This window comes from Plectropomus leopardus, chromosome 10, assembly GCF_008729295.1.
Source record: "Plectropomus leopardus isolate mb chromosome 10, YSFRI_Pleo_2.0, whole genome shotgun sequence".
In the NCBI taxonomy this organism is placed as follows: domain Eukaryota; kingdom Metazoa; phylum Chordata; class Actinopteri; order Perciformes; family Serranidae; genus Plectropomus; species Plectropomus leopardus.
In genome coordinates this window covers 11809957-11826858 of record NC_056472.1, presented here as the reverse complement: position 1 = coordinate 11826858, position 16902 = coordinate 11809957, and the positions used below count along the sequence as shown (strand labels likewise).

Sequence of the window (16902 nt, the reverse complement as noted above, 5' to 3'; positions counted from 1 at the left end):
ATGAATAATTCACCACCTTTTAGAAGGAAGGAGAGTCCTTGCTAGCAGCATTTTGGAAAATTTAATTCAAACGTCCTAAGATGTCAGTGCGATAAAGAGACACAACAGCTGTGACAAACAGATTCTCACTGACTTTGAAGATAGCGATCGTCCTCGATGAGCCAGTTTTAATGAACAGGAGGCAGAAAGCAGGTCAAACCTCCCACAATCCTCTCTGCTGCATCTTGGCCTCGTTTGCAATTCCAATTGAGTGTTGATGATGATACCACTAATCATTTATGATTAGAAAATCGCAGTGGAGACAGAGAGAGAGCTGTCACTCTGGGATTTTTTCCCAGATAAACAGTCACACAGAAAGCAGTATTGCAGTCTCCCGCTGGGTTTGAATTGAATGTTTTAGTTTTAGTGAATCTTCAGTAAATTGTTCTGCAATAAACTTCCACTTACAACTCAAGCTCTTAAGGGTAACTAGTTAATAAGCTGCTGCACAAATGTGCCATACCTGTTGCTCGCTGTTTTCTTTAAAGGAAGAAAGAGTGGTCTACAAAGCAGACACATCAGAATTTCTTATAACTTGGCTTGTGTCTTGCTTGATTCTTACCACAGTAACTTAGGACAAGCTTAAGCCTTCAAGTTTAAGACTTGAGACTTGCTTGTGACTTACTCCCATCTTTCCTACTGAGTTTAATTGCTTTATTTTTATTTAGTTTGTTGGGGGAATGAACAAGGATTATTTCCATCATTGCGTTATTTCTCAAATAAATTTAGAATTTGTTTCCAGCATCTAATGCTAACTCACTGAGCATCACTGAGCTGGCTTACAGGTCAGCCAAGGAGAAAATCATGTTAGCAACTCGTGCAACATTTGGTGTGAGTTTCTGAGTGTTTAAGATAGCTCGCCAAAAAAACATTTGAAAAACTTAACATCAATGACTCTTGCCAGAAACCATAGAACAGAAAACAGAACAGAACAGAAGAGAACAGAACAGACTAGACTAGACTAGACTAGACTAGACTAGACTAGACTAGACTAGAATAGAATAGAATAGAATAGAATAGAATAGAATAGAATAGAATAGAATAGAACAGATCTTTATTGTCCACCAGGGTGGAAATTTGTCTTTGGCCTACCAAACACAGAAGACAGCACAATAAACTGCAAACAATCAGTTAGTAAATCATGGTCTATAATCAACAGACTTTGTTGTGAGCAGTTTCATGTGGGAACTATTTTCTGCTAAACTACACCTGCCCACAACAAGGTCTGTGGATTATCTTGAGCAAATGTGTTTTGAGCACCACAAGCCGATTGCCATCTACTTCTATTATATTCAGGAGAAGTGAGACATCGCTATGGCTGATATCTCAGACACTCAGCAACTCACACCAGAACAATCTAGATTGATTTACAGCAAATAAGTCAGAGGGAAAATATGTACATAAGATTTCAGAGTAAACTTGCCCTTTAAGAATAAAATATGAAATTTCTTAGAAATGAAATTATGAGAATTAAGAGGCCTCTTGAGAAATCACAGTGTTTTGATCCTGCATTACAGAGACTGAGCATCTTGAGAGACATGTTTAGGATGACTGATCAATATCTCAATGGTCATGATAAATGAAACATTATAAAAAGCAATATATCACTCACAAAAGGGTCATTTTAGCCAATAATACTTTTGTATTTTTATATAATATTTTTTTTAATATTATTTTTTACTTCAAATTATCTTTGTATATTCTGAAGTGTATTTAATATTTATTAATATGGATCCAGAACAATATATATCGTCTCTTCTTTTTCATTTGTGTTGCTATATAAACAGGTGCATGGAGCAGCAACTTAAGTCCTGCATCTACTTTGCATATGAACAGACTGTTGATAAGAAGCCTGAAGTGTGATCCCACTGACTTTGAAAAGGGCAGGATCGTGGGCGCCAAGAGGGTGAAACTGAGCATCATCAAAACCATAAAATTGCTAAGCTTTTCTCAGTGATGTGGACCAGAACATAATGCACCCCATCCAACCGTGGTCCAAGTGAGAGCTAGAAATCAAACAGTTACCTAACTATAAGTGAACCTGCATGCAACACTGGTAAGAGCAAGTAGTAATAATGTAGCATACGCCCACTGATGCACAAAGTTCTTTTTTTTGTATGGCCATGCAGCTCTTTTGCAAAGTCAGTCTCACAATGTCTAGAAACTATCTTCAGCAGTCCTCTGAGGTACTGAAGAAACTTTTCATTTGGACGCATAGTTTTACATAAAATTCACAGAGTTAGAATTCTGGGTATGTATATGCAACCTCTTTCTATTCTCTACTTACTTATAATCTTTTTATTATCTGTCATTGCTGCTTAAAAAATGTCTGACAGCCCAATTTCCTCTCTGGCATAATTACATTTTTATCCAATCTGATCTAATTAGAGTTGAAACAATTAGTCGATTAATCGACTGAAAAAAATTAGCAACCATTTAGAGAATCCATTAATCATTTAACTAATTTTATAATTAAAAATGCCCCCCAAAAGTTCACTGAATATTTGCTGGTTAATTTGTCTTTTAGGATAATAAACATCTTTTGGGGTCTGGTCTTATATTCCGACAGAACAAGACATTTGAAGACACTACCTTAGACAGTGGACATCCAAGTCATTATCGGTAAATACTTCTAACTATAATTTGCCACCGAGCGGGTCCAAGATATGAGTATCCCTGCAAAGCAAGCCCAATGTCTCTCCTGCCCTGCAGGGACAAACATGCCACAATCCAGGTATTTTGTCATTGCCAGACTCTTGTGCAAGTGCTGATAAATTATGTAAATGTCCTGGCATTGCCTCCCTGGTGTAAAAAAAACATCTGAAGTAGGTTACAAACCATCTGGACTGAAATATTTCTACAACAGAATTGTTGCTGGGGACAGAATCCAGTACAAACATAATGTTAGAGTGCAGGGTGTCTGCCCGACTGTTTGTGGATTAATAACAACGCATGAGCATCTGCTTCATGCTGTTTTCTGTTTCTCTTCTTAATAGGTGACTCACATGATCTGAGGTAGGAAGACATTGATAGAAAGACAGGGGTCTTGATAAAAAAAAAACAAACAAAAAAAAGGATAATGTTTTTTTTTCTTTTAACCATTAACTCACCACGGGGTAGCTCAAGTAGCTAGACCATATATCCACTACACACTGATTTTTTAGCTTTGCAGTCTCTGACCAAACATGCAAACTTCCAGCATCCCCTGGATACACACCTCTAACACAAATCCGACTATGTCACAGTTAATTTAAAACAGTGGATCAAGACTGCTGCCCCAGAACGATCATTTACAATCTGCAAGAGTGGCCAGTATACTCAAGTGTTGAAGTTTATGTCTATACAAAACACATCCTTACACATCATTACTCACACATTGTTACCAGTCCAAAACAATATGGTGCCATGCTTTACTTTTTCGGGCTCTCTGTGTATTTCTGTAAGTTCGATATACAGTGTGATTTTTACTAGGGATACCCCTTGAAGGCATGTGATTTCAATCATCAGTAAGAGACCTTCAGCAGACTTAGATTGCTTCAAGTTGAGCAGTCTTTTTTATTTTTATTTTTTTCAGTGAGTGTGCTGTGCAGATGTGAGTGGTCTTTACTTTCATGCTGCTCTTTGGTCAGAGAGCCGTAAGGCTCTGAGATAAAATTATCTTCTCTCTTCTGCTTAGAAGTGGTGAATTTACAGCTCACAAAAACTTCGTACAATACAGTCTATGGCTTTTGTTTTATATCTAATGTCTGCAAAAAATGTTGCACACTGTAGAGCCGTTGTTAGATCAGTTAGCTTGCTTACTATATTCCCCTGATGCCACTGTCACACTGAGCCCATTCAAACTGAAAAAAAAGTCGAATATTGGTTTTTAATTGTCTAATCTGATTCATCTGACATAATTCTGAGTCATATGCAGCCCTACCTTTTACACATCTGCATTTGCACTGAGTAAGACACTGCTATGTCAAACTCTCTCTCTCTCTCTCTCTCTCTCTTTCTCTCTCTCTCTCTCATGGTATGAGACGTGCTACAGGCCAAACCATTAGCAAATTCAAAATCAGATCACCATCAACTATAACTGGTAATTTTCCAACACAGGATCCCAAAGCCAGCACACAGACACACACAAAATCAATCCATAAGTAACATTTGATTTGCGTGACTTGACAAAGGACTCCTTATTACCCTGAAAGAAAGAAAACAGGATAAGCACTGTTTACATAAATGCATTTCCTGTTGTTTTCATTTACATAAGTAAGGCTAGCAGCCTACTTCTCCCTGTCATAACCGGAGATCACACAGAAAAAGCATGGCAGTCAAGCCCCGAATTAAACTGGATTGCTTTTCAGACAGATTCCAGTTCACATGTAGCACTGTGTGGTAAACAGATGGACGTGGCTGAAAAAGGAGTTTCGTACTCAGACTCACACGAGCTGAGACAGTTTCACACCACAAAAATTATGGAAGCAGCCCCCCCCCCTCCATCTGGTGAAGGGTGTGTGTGTGTGTGAGTGAGAGAGAGAGAGCTCAGCTCTGCTCCTCTAGCTAAGATAATTACGGAAAGAGAGCAAGCAAGAAAGAGCTGGAGTCCGTACTCTGCTGTTGTTTGCTCTCATATTCCCTCTATCTCCTCCCTGAGTGTGACGCTGTCTGCCCACCCACTCCTACAGAGAGAGAGAGAGAGAGAGAGAGAGAGAGAGAGAGAGAGAGAGAGAGAGAGAGAGAGAGAGAGAGAGAGGAGGGACACCAAGCAGCAGAGAGAGCCAGTCTGTTTTCAGCTCCCAGTTCACTGTAGCTCCTGCCAGACAGCACTCACCCATCCACCATCACACACTCTCAGACACATTCACTCTCACTATACAACAGCTGACAACACCTTTTCATTTTCTCTGCAGCAGTACAGATTCCCACAGCCAGATCCAAAAGGGACGAAAAAATAAAAGAGTCGATCTGTGCTGCAGACACACCAGCTCTGAGGAGTCTGGGTCGAGGCTGGAGAGGGTGACTGGAGAATGGAATGGAACCTCAGAAGGATGGAAAGTGAACTGAGGCACATCAACCCGGACCTGCTGCAGCCCAGCAAGAGCTTCAAGAAGCCCTCTTCGGGCACTATCACCATCAACGTAGGAGGGTTCCTCTACACCGCCCATCGAACTACCCTTGCCAAACACCAGGGTTCCTTTCTGGAAGAGCTGGCCAACGGTAAGAAGCCGGTTCAGCACACTGATTCCATGGGCAACCCCTTCATCGATAGAGACGGCCCAGTTTTTCGCCATGTGCTCAACTACCTCCGAACTGGAGAGCTCCAGCTGCCCGATGACTTCCGGGAGGCAGGGCTCCTGCGGCGGGAGGCAGATTTTTACCGTCTGAGTGAACTGGTGGAAAACGTTGTTGAGTGGGAAAGTCAGAGGGCGGCCCAGCGGGAGGCCGCTTTTTTGGAGATGACGGATAGTCACGAGAGGTCGCAGGGCCTCAAGGTGTACTGCAGTGACTCCACCTTCATCGACAAGGTCAAAGCGCGGCTGGTGCAGATCTCCAAGAGCCGCCTGGATGGCTTTCCGGAAGAATTTGTGGTGTCGTCCAATGTGATCCAGTTCCGGCACTTCATCAAGTCGGAGCCAGGCTCGCGGCTCGTACTGAAGGAGGACAGCACATTCTTGTGCACACTTGACTGTCTGAAACTAGAGACAGTGATGCTAGCGCTGAGATCAGGCTTCAAGCTGGTCACCAGCCTCGACAGCAGCAAAGGCTCCGTGGTGGCGGCTGAGGCCCTTCACTTTGTCAAATAGAATGAGGGGAAACAGAGGGAAGAGAGGAGGAGAGGGGGAGGCAGAGAGGAAAAAGAGTAGCGCCTGATCCCATATCCACCCCGCTAATGTAAGGTTTTGGCTTGAAGATCTTGTAACATGTGGTGAGCTGTAATGTGTCATTGGGTGGTAGAAGAATAACAGGTGGGTTGGATCGTCTCAGATGACGGTGTTTATATCTTAACTGCACATTGCTGGCTTACAAACACGAAACTTGATACATTGGGGATAACACTGGTAATTCATCAACCTAAGCTAGTATTAAAAGCATTCAGAATGATCCAGTTTAACTTGGCCTTTATCATATCTGAACTGCATTTGATTGGACATCACGCAAAAAGTTCAACTCTACAACAGTGAATCTTTCCATGGAGAGGACGAATGGATCAAACAGAGAGTATGAACATTGACAGCTTTATCAGTGGATGTGTCTCTGCACAAGAACTGCTTCTGCTGCTTTGTCAACAGCTGCAAAAGCCTTTAAAACCAGCCGTGATGTGCACTGTTGTGCCATTCAGCTTCGACTACAGTCTGTGCCTGTGTGTATGTGTGTTGCTATACACTGTGTGTGCTGTGTGTAGTTGGTTTAATAGCTTGTGTTTAGTTTATTAACCTCTCCGGAACACTGAGGTTGTGTTTGGATTGATGAACAAACTTCACATCCAAAATCAGACTGAAGCAACACAAACCATTTTCTCTGTGGACAATATGAGTTTAAGTGCAAAGAAACGTGATTATTGTAAGGGCTTTGAATCTAGCATGATGCATGTGCACTAAATAAACTGTGTGTTTGTTAGTGCTGTGAGCCTCTGTGAATTCGGTGCCACAACAATGCCTATTACTTTTCATTGTGAATATTTTACAAATAAAAGTGACTAAAACTACTGGTAAGTGTTTTGAGGTATATCTGCAAAAAGTCTGTGTACGGTTAAATGACTGAGTCATTGCTTAGTGTAGGAAGCCTGCCAAATGCTGTTATGAATAATGCTGAAATGTTGAAAAGTTACTTTGCATTATTACATAACAAGTAGCCAGTGTGTGTATGAGGATAATTACTATTTTGCTTGCATCCATAGCATAAAAGGTATACTGATGATACTTAAATGCTGACCTGCATGAACTTCAAGTCTGTACACAGTGTAACTGTTCACATCCAGGGCAGGCCACAGCATTGTTTGTGTAAAGTTTCCAGAATCTTGAGAAAAAAGAAAAAAGTTGGAGAGACAAAGTGTACTGGCTCACACTTTCAGCTTTAGCAAAACAACAATTTCGCGCACACAGTTACTCCTTTTACACTTCTCTGCATGTGTTAAACACTGCTTTTCATGTCGGGAACAATTTAAAAGGTGCGCAAAAAAATTCAAGGATCACAAGGACAAAAATAACACTATGTACAGCATATTCTTTGTCATTTCACCTATAAGTTTTCAGAACAGTGGAGGATGTAATGTGATGTTGTGCAGTCGGACAGTGGCTTAAAAAGATTAATGACTGGAAGAGTTTCAAATACAGAAACCTACAGCCATTGACAAGCCTTTAGCGTAATAATTTTATAGCATGGCTTCCCATAGGTATAGATTATTGAGGGTCAGGAGGCATTTTTTATTTTAAGGGGTGTAAAAAATCCTTTTTGTTTTTTTGCAATACGCCTCTTCTTATTTCATTTATTTTATGAAGAACTGAGTGAAATTGTTTTTTTAAGTATAGATTATTATTCAAGATATAAACTTTAAAAACTTATATCTGAAGGATAAGTGCACAGTGAATACCTGGACACAAGCTGTATTCACAAAGCCTTCATTCTATGCTTAACAGCCTTGTCCTCTATTAGAAATATACAAAGATTAAGAAAAAAAACAAATCTATTAGAACAGCGTCAAGCAGAATAGCCTATTAAGTATGTATGATTATTCAAAAAACATCAAATGCATTTTACGGACAGAGATTTGTATAAAACATTCCTGAAATATCAGGACAACTTATCTCTGATGCAATATTCACAGAGAAAAATGCTCAGAATTCATCCAATTTGCTGCTTTTATACAAACTTTGTGCAGTGTTCACAATCATTTTTTAAGTCACTTGTACAGTTTATCAGCTGTTCTGTACTGTAATTTTTATGCATTGAATAAAATGTAAAATATCCATAAAATATTTATCTTAGTCAAGGGTCGTTGGTTTAATCAGTGATAGAAAAGGGCTCCTTTAAGGAAAAAGGTTAGGGACCAGTGATCTGTTAACAACTTCAGCATTTTTACATCATGATTAACATTTGACAACAGATTATATTTGGTGTCCCTTAGAAATTGTGTGGGTGATATGTGATGGTGACTTTTATACAGTATATCACTATAAATATCAATTGTGGATAGAAATTTAGAATATAGCTGCTGTCATGTAGAGTGCACTGTAAACATATTTCAGTAGTGCACCACACTTTGTATACCACGTTGTTTTTTGTGACTTAAAATTGGCATAAAATGGTTTGAAAAAAATACTGTAAAGTAAAACAATACAGATTTACGTTGAATTCAGTTCTGCCTGTTCACACTACAAGACACGATCAGACAATGTATAAACTGAGGGAGGACCAGCCTACATAGTGGCACAAGTGAAAATTTCTCTGCATTTTGCTCAGTCCCATGACTATTACTGGGAGACTCACAAAAAACCAGTGCACCTAAATGTTAAAGATTTGCAGCATTTTTTTAAAGAACAATCTGTACACCCATACAAAGGTAATCCCTCTCAATCATCATTACAACACAACAAGTGTCTGACGGTGCACTCGTCTGCAGAGACCCTGCCCACTATTGAATTTTCTGTGTTCGGGACATTTATGGCCATGTACCCGCACACTCAGGTGACATGGGTTCTGCATAAAAAGCAATCAGGTGCCAAAATGTAGGCAGCAAGCAACCAAAAGACACAGCGAAGAATAATCCATATGCAACTGTAGCAAGACGAAATGCCAAACAAGAGTGAATATGGGGTTGGCTTTTACTTTCACTGCTGAGCGTGTTTACCAACAGTAACCGAGAATCTTGCATGGTATATCTTTAAAAACCACTCGGGGTGTGGTCTGGACACATCACTGTTGCAACAGAGTTGACTGCACCAAGCAGTGATACTGAGGGTGATCAGAGCTGTAGCAGACAGAAAGTTAACAACAGGGGCTTGATGAAAAAATATTTTTCATCCTTGTGTTAATCTATTAAGTGATGATGATGCTTCTCTAACCAACTTCAACTGTTAAAAACATCCATATTTGATTTGATTAAAAAAAAAAAAAAAAAAACTCTCAGAGTCAACATACATTAATGTCAATCACACATTAACAATTTAATCAGAACACGCTCAGCTCTGTCCTCACCTTTCCACCGCCCGCTGTGATGGCTGACAGTCAGCTGTTCTGGCTCGCTGCCACCACAGTGCAGCAGATCCACCTGCAGAAGCCTTTGGGGAGCTCCTTCAAACCCTCCCAGCTCCAGTAAAGATATTTGGTATTTTAAAAGTAGGCCAGTCTGAGCAAAAAATCCTGCCCTTTTCCCTCAAGGAGAACCTTTTTTATCTCTCTGCACTCTAATGTGTGTCACTGTCAACTTTGGTCATATTACTATTTTTACAAATCATGTGCGTTGAAAATATTTACTGTTCCAATGTTCTGTTTCAATAATATTATAGCTTTGAAAGTGAAAACCAAAGATATTCACCTCTAAATATGAGTTGACTTACTGGAACAAAATGATTATTCCCCTCTCCCGATTTGTTTTTTTGATAATGACTCTCCTGCTAAAAGGTGATATTGGAATGCACCGAGCATATATGACAACCTCTATGAACTAGTTCACATGAACAAAATAGGAACAAAGTTTGACTCTCTTTTGGTGGAAGTATTTTCCTACCACTTAACATGGTTTTGATTTTATTAAGTAACAAAGACATATAGGAGACTTTATATATCACAAAGTCATTTTAAACATTTAACAAAAAAGTGATATTACTGGAATATCTAATGAAGAGTATGAATTATCTCTTTTAAGAAGTAAAATACAGTAATAAATAAATAAAGAGATAATCTTAGTATTTATCAATGCAGCTCCACGAAGATGGCAGACTTGAGAGGGATGTAAATTTGCAAATCCTAGGATAACAAAGAAATAACGTGCCCAACTTTCCCCTATGAGTGTCTAGTACTTGCCTACATTAGATGCATTGGTTAGGTTTAGGCAAAGGGGACATTCTGTCACCTTCCTAGGATACGCAAAGAGGGACAGTTAAAAAAGAAGGGATCAAAATTGATGCAGCAGAGACTGAGGATATCCTAAATTTTACTCTCAATCTAACATGACTAAAGTTCACAAGAGAATGGATCCTACATTTCCCAAAATGCAACTCCACTACATGTTTTGATTGACTTCTCCTGCTTAGTAAATGCCATTGCCTTTAAAAAAAGAGTGAAATAAATTTTCTGTAAAACATTTTTTTTTATATTTCCAAAAAACTTGATGGTATGATAATTGTCAGCTGGACGTAACCATTAAATTTGGTGGAGTGTCCCTTTAAATAAGCAATGCAATACATACCCTAAATAAAATAACTGAATATCACAATAAAGATTAGAGGGGTCAGATTTTTTGAAGTGGGGTTGTATGAGATTCTTATCCATAGTCAGTCCATTGTGGAGAAGCAGGCAGTAACAACGACACAAGAGCAAAGCACTGGTGTGTAGTGGGGAAGCAAAAAATCATATCTTAATCACCTCAAAAAAGTCCCACCTTTAAAAATACATATATCAGGTGTGCACTTTATTTAGAATATTTTTGCTGCTAAACCTTGCAATCAGACAGCAATTTCCAACGTGGAACTGAAGCAATTAAATCACTCTCTACAAAATAGACTCCATTGAGAAGAACAGTAATTTAACATTGCAGAACACAGGAGCTGCTGGTCTAATGCTGCCTCAGTCGGTTAGTTTATTTTGTGTTATTGTGTGGCTTTGGTGCTTATACTGTTTGGTCCGGATGTACTTAAGTCAAACAATAACACAACAACACAACTAATTGATCAAGGCAGCAGTACACCAGCAGCTCTATTGTCCAGTGAGCTTATATTACTGTTTACAATCTGTTGGTATTGACGAGAACATTGGAAAGGGCTGTCCACGGCAAGATGAGACTGTAAAAATATTCTCACAAGGCCAAATTGCCACATGACCAGCTGCTAACAGCAATGTAGAATTAAAAAGGCTATTGTTTACGAAATAGTCCAGTGCTGTGCTCACTCACATAAAAGGCTAACACTGGAATGGATAGTTATTTTTCGCATTAAAAAAAAAAGATTTTGGCCTAGTGGGGGTTCCTTTTGGCCTGGCTGCCCACCAGGCCTGTACAGTTGTACGGAAAATGCTGTAGAGGAACCACTGGCCCCATTACAAATCAGTACGCCATCTAAATGATGTTGAAGCCTCTTTTTTAAGGTTGAAAAGTTGCATAATGTTGCATGAATACTCTTTTGTGCAGTGTAAGTGGATTAATACATTTGACCTTCTTCAAGTCAACAGGCTGATTATACTGGGTAACAAAAAAGGCCAGTAGTGTTTCATGACTACATTTAAGGACAAAAGAAAAAGCTGCTTTGGCAGAAGCTGATGTTTTTGGTGCCAGAGCAAATGCAAAACAACTCTCACTTGATTTATGGCCAAGCAATCTGAAGCACACTCAATATCCATTTATGGAAACTTGTGAGAATGGAAATGTTTAAATTTGATCATTTCAAACACTGAAAAGCATCCATCTCCTTCAAAGCTTATTCTTGCTAAAGTGGAGTCTTTGTAATACAAAGTGAAATTGCCTCTTACTGCCTGCTAGTTACTTCAAAACCTCTTAGTTACTGAGCATAGCGACAATCAGCCACCTTTGAGTCAACAGCATCTCTAACAATGCCCCCCATGCCCCCCATGGTGACCTAAACCATCTGCTCCTGCAGGCGATGTCGTCAAAACTGTCGGACCAGCCGCCACCACCCCCATCATGACTCATACACCCACATCAACCTCTGACATGAGGCAAACCTCTTCCTCAGCCCACTCCTCACAAACACAGACAACAAACATGCAACGCTCATGTAACACCATGTGCGTCAAATAACATTCAAGAGGAGATAAACCCAGTGAACCTGAATCTGTTCAGATGTCACAGCTCGCACCAATACTTTGCTTTCAACAACATCAAACCTTTTTAATTGCAGATCAGCTTCGTGCATTTTTTATGATGGTGACTGCTTTACTTATTAGTCGCAGGGTCAAAGTGATCCACACCTGATCAAAGGGCGGCTTGCGATCATTAGGGGGGCAGGAGGTGCAGGCGGCAGAAGGGGAGAGTGGTGGTAACAGCGGTGAGAAAGCTCACACCATACTACTATCAACAGTCTCATCTCAGTCTTTTCACCTGTTGCCAGGCAAACTCAACTCCTAAATCATATGTTCATAGGCTGCTTTCTTTCTGTCTCTTTCACACACACTCACACCCCACAACAACCCTCCTTACTGCAATGCCTTAGTCGTGTGGTGCAGCTCAGCCAGAAAATGACTAACATACCTCAGATTTTAATCTTTCAGCTCCAGAAAGAGAGGCAATGGCACAGGAGGAGGAGGAGAGAGAGAGGTTGATGAAGAGGAGGAGGAGGGGAGGTCAGACCCTTTCCACTTCCACTCTCAGCTCAGACAAAAGAGGCAGCAGCAACCATTATTCAGTCAAAAAAAAAAGAGATGAGGGAGGGTTAGGCACAATGAAACTGTGCGTGGAGAATTTCATGTAATAATATATTTCGATATTTTTAGATTGAAGCTGATGCGTTAGATCTGAGCTTTTTCATTCCAAATGTTCAAAAGGAAAAAAGAGTTTCCCCCAAGAGCTGTACTCCTTCCTCAGGATATAAAAGCCTCTGAGAAAGCATTTACACTTAAAAAAAATCATTTGGCCCCAAATTCACCCCTAAAGACTTGTTTTCTGCAAAAACAGAAACAACTCTGCCAGTGAAGTGAGATACTTGTTTCCAGTGCAGTTACCCTTCTTTCAGGAATTTAATAAAAACAGTTAATTTCCAACGCGTTTTGAAATTGAACTGAAAAGCGCAATTTATTGCTCCTGTACCCCCACAAAATTACACTTCATATTCATAAAACAACTTGAATCTAATTAAATTGCATTAAAATAAATTCAGTTTTCAAACACTACCAGTATAATGTTGATAAAGTCAACAATTCAAATGTCATCTATTAATCTGCCAAATATTTTTTTCAACTGATCCATAATTTGGTCTACCAAATGGTGGTGGAAAATGTCTATTTCTCACAGCTCACGATGATTCACAATCCTTTTTTTGTCAGACCAACACTCAAAAACCTAAAAATATTCAGATTTCTATCACATAAGGAAGAAAAGCAGCAAATCCTCAACAATGAGAAGCTGAAGCAACATCATTTTTGGCATTTTTGTGTAAAAAAAATTCAATCAATCAATCAAAAACAATCAATCGGTCATCAAAATAGCTACAGAATCGTGTTATTCATGTGATCATTGATAAATTTAATATAAATTTAAAGGAAAAAAGATTATAAAAGCAGTGAAGAGGTCGCAGAAAGAAAGATGTGAGGAGAATCTCAGCAGAGGCAGAGCGAGGAGGTCAGAACCAACCTGCCCCCCTCCGTGCTACTGTAAAGTGGCAATCACTTCGCTTTGACCCAAACATGACATTAGAGACTACAACAAACAGGTGTGTGTCCATGTGACAGTTTGTGATGTTAGAAATGCTGTACTGTTTTCATCCAATAGTTTTGGTGCTATAGGGTGTGAAGGACTCCAAAACAACGCAAGTTTGCATTCAATGTCTAAGTATGTATATGCCATTTTCTTAGGATCTGAATACAGCATGCATTTTTAAGCATTACCCCCCCAAGATCTCAAAGTGTCACACTACTCTGTTAATATTTATTGAATTTAACAATTATTGAATTAATAAAGTACGTTGGTTTTTAGTTATAGTAGTCTTGAAGCTCCACCTTGGCTCTGTGTCAGTTATTTGGCTAGAGTAAAACAGGACAGAATGCCTTTATGGTCATTGCATATTGTGCAATGCAATTTGTTGTGCAGTACCTAAAACAGTACATTAAAGGTCCAGTCTGTAGGATTCAGTGGTATCTAATGATAAGGTCGCACAACTGTGACAAAGTGGTACTATGTGCCAAGCACCTAGGAAAAGGTGCTCATTCTAGTGCTTTGACAAATAGGGCAAAGCAGAAGTAAGAGGGTTTTCTTGCAGAAGAACATAACAATAAGAGCCAAATAATAATACCAACTCAGGCCAGAAAAAAAATAAGGTCAGATGATGATTAGTTTATATTTTTATATAGTTTATATACCACATGCTGCTTTTTCTACTGTTAATATTAATTTTGTCATAGTGTTACTCAAATACAAAAAATAGAGAATCTGTACAAAATGACGGAGGGTTTGCTTATCAAAACCCCTTCGCCCTGCCTCATCAGGACCACATGGACCAACGGGAGGAATGTGACTCAATGACTGACACTGGCACTCATGCGGCACTTTAATGCCTCTACGATGTCACAAAGTGCTCACAGAGACAACTGATTACAGGAATTATCATAAACTACATGTTATGTATAACTACAAAGACGCAGGTACAGGATGAAAAAGTGTCTTCTTGTGCGGCAATATTACTGCGAGAACACCATGTCACACGGGTTTAATGTACTTAATGGACTGCTAAAGTTCACACAGTAGGACAGAAGCACAGCAGGCAGTTTTAAATTCTTTTGACTGCCTGATTGATCAGGGGAACATCCCCGCACTCACATGCTGATGCCTATAAATGTTACCATGGTTACCAAATGATTTACATAAATATATTTTTTGCTTTTACAATTATATTATAAGAAGTTCGCAGTCAGTAGATGAATTAATGTTAGTTTAACTTCTGAATTTATTCAGTTTATCTATTTAAATATCCTGCCAAAACATGTTAGGGGAGGAAGACTCTTATTTATCTTTATTTTTTTAATTAAAAACACTTAAAGTTGAGGATTTTTGGGACATTGTATCTGTTATATAACAAATGATGAGGTGCTTTATTATGTCATGGTTATGTGCTGATATATCTGAGGTTGGTCCGTTTACTGTCTCACCACAAAAGGATCGCACAAGTTTGGAGGTGGATCAAGAACCTCCATTTTAACGTGGTCTCAGACCAGTTTTCCAGTACTCTGTTGACAGTTTTCAGTCCAAACCGTTGTTATTTCAAATGTTTTAATCGCAAACAAACAGATAAAGTATCCAAGCGTTCATAGATGCGATCAGATGACAGGAGGCCTCGAAATAAGGACTATATTGTGCATGGTATGTCTTTATTTATCAAAATTACAGCAAGCAGAAAACCTGGAGCCATTTAGTATTTTTTTGCAGTATACACGCTGGAGTACTGTTTATTCCCTGCGTAAAGCTAAACAAAGCAGCCATGTGCAGTCTGCTGTGTGCACTGTACTTATTGGACCAGAGCAAGAACAGGGTTTTTCCTTGCTCAAAATGAGGCTGTAGTGGTACAGTTCTGATCACGTGCCCACGTGCAGTGTACTGTGCCTTCAACTGACTCAAGTAAACACTTTCTACAAGCAACATTTTATTTTGGGAGTTCTCATAATTTTTTGATTGGAAAAAAAATACAATTATTGATTAATTGTGACCAAATTGTTACATAGTTAGTCATGTCGACTAAGAATTCCTGGATGGTAAATGTTCATCCACAATGTTCTGTGGTCCCATTAATATTTTTTGTGTACTGAAAAAGCATATCACATAACCAGGTTATAACCTGGACACACTTATTATTTATTACAATAAATTTATTCTGCAGCCGAAATATTATTTACACAATTGTAGATCTTTTATTTTTGAAGCATTTAAGATATTCATAAAACTAGAATTACACCATATACTAAATAACACTTTAAATAGGGAAGTTTCTGCAGAGAAGCTACATTTTCTGTATCGTGGCTGCTTCACACACACATCTCCAACCCGGCAGCACAGAAGATCTATAAAATCTCTTCAGGTTCAAGGTGGACACTTAAGATTAGTGTCACCAATTCTACATCTGATCAAATCTCTCCCCTCTGTTTGAAATAAATCAAGGACTAATTTTAATAAATTCTGATAAATGTACCTTGTAAAGTAAATACAAATTCAACTTCACATGCCAATTAATAAGTAGATCTATAAGGATTTGTGGCTACTAGACAGACAGCAGTTAATAAGCAGAATCTGCAAACTATACCATACATTTGGTTTTTGAAAGAATATTGTTACTGTTTACGACAAAAATTCAAATATTTGAGGAAATGCAGTATTTCCACTTGTGAGCCGTATCTCCCACATATTCATCAAAGTCTCACATAAGCTGCTGCAAGTCTCACACCTTAACTCTGCACACAGCCCAACGTACAGTATGCATTAATCATGCTGACTTACTGGGGATTTTTTTTTCCCTTCAGGGCTTCACCGCTCCATTTGGGAGTGCTGGGGAATGAGTATCTGAGCATGATATATTCAGCTCAGGCCTCATTTGGACAATGCAAAGCAGCAACTCTCCACTGACAGCCAGACTAATGGTGGGTGAGCAGCTTTTTTTAAGTTTTGTTACTGTTGAGTAAAAGCCTCCCACACAAACCAAAAACATTTTCTTGCTCAGACATCTCACACAAAAGCAATACAGCCATATGGACTGTGTGACCTGTGTGGTGGAACCGCCATCATATCAGATGTGGACATCACAGACTGGCTATTATTACATTTTTAATAAAGAGCCAATATCCAGCCTGCTCATGCTCTGGCCTAACAATAACGCGATTCTTTTTTATTCATGTGTCAGTGTGCACTTATGCAATCTACTGTATTTATTTGTGTAAGGAGACATGACATTGCCATTAACTTAATGGGCTCTGTAGACACAGCGGCAGAGGTCATGATGGGGACACCTG

At 39.1% G+C, this 16902-nt stretch overlaps 2 protein-coding genes across 2 annotated transcripts in view; one reads left to right on the top strand and one right to left on the bottom strand.

Moving 5' to 3' along the window:
• The window catches only part of LOC121949101 (general transcription factor IIF subunit 2-like), a 59461-nt gene that overhangs the window by 22928 nt on the left and 19631 nt on the right, over positions 1–16902 (bottom strand). The window lies entirely within an intron of this gene.
• kctd4 (potassium channel tetramerization domain containing 4) lies at positions 4830–6672 on the top strand. Its single transcript, XM_042494699.1, has one exon. The coding sequence runs from the start codon at positions 5052–5054 to the stop codon at positions 5826–5828; it is 777 nt and encodes a 258-aa protein (XP_042350633.1). The 5' UTR covers positions 4830–5051; the 3' UTR covers positions 5829–6672.

Excerpts from the sequence above, each read along its gene's own strand:
- kctd4 (XM_042494699.1), top strand. The coding sequence starts at position 5,052 with ATGGAATGGAACCTCAGAAGGATGGAAAGTGAACTGAGGCACATCAAC.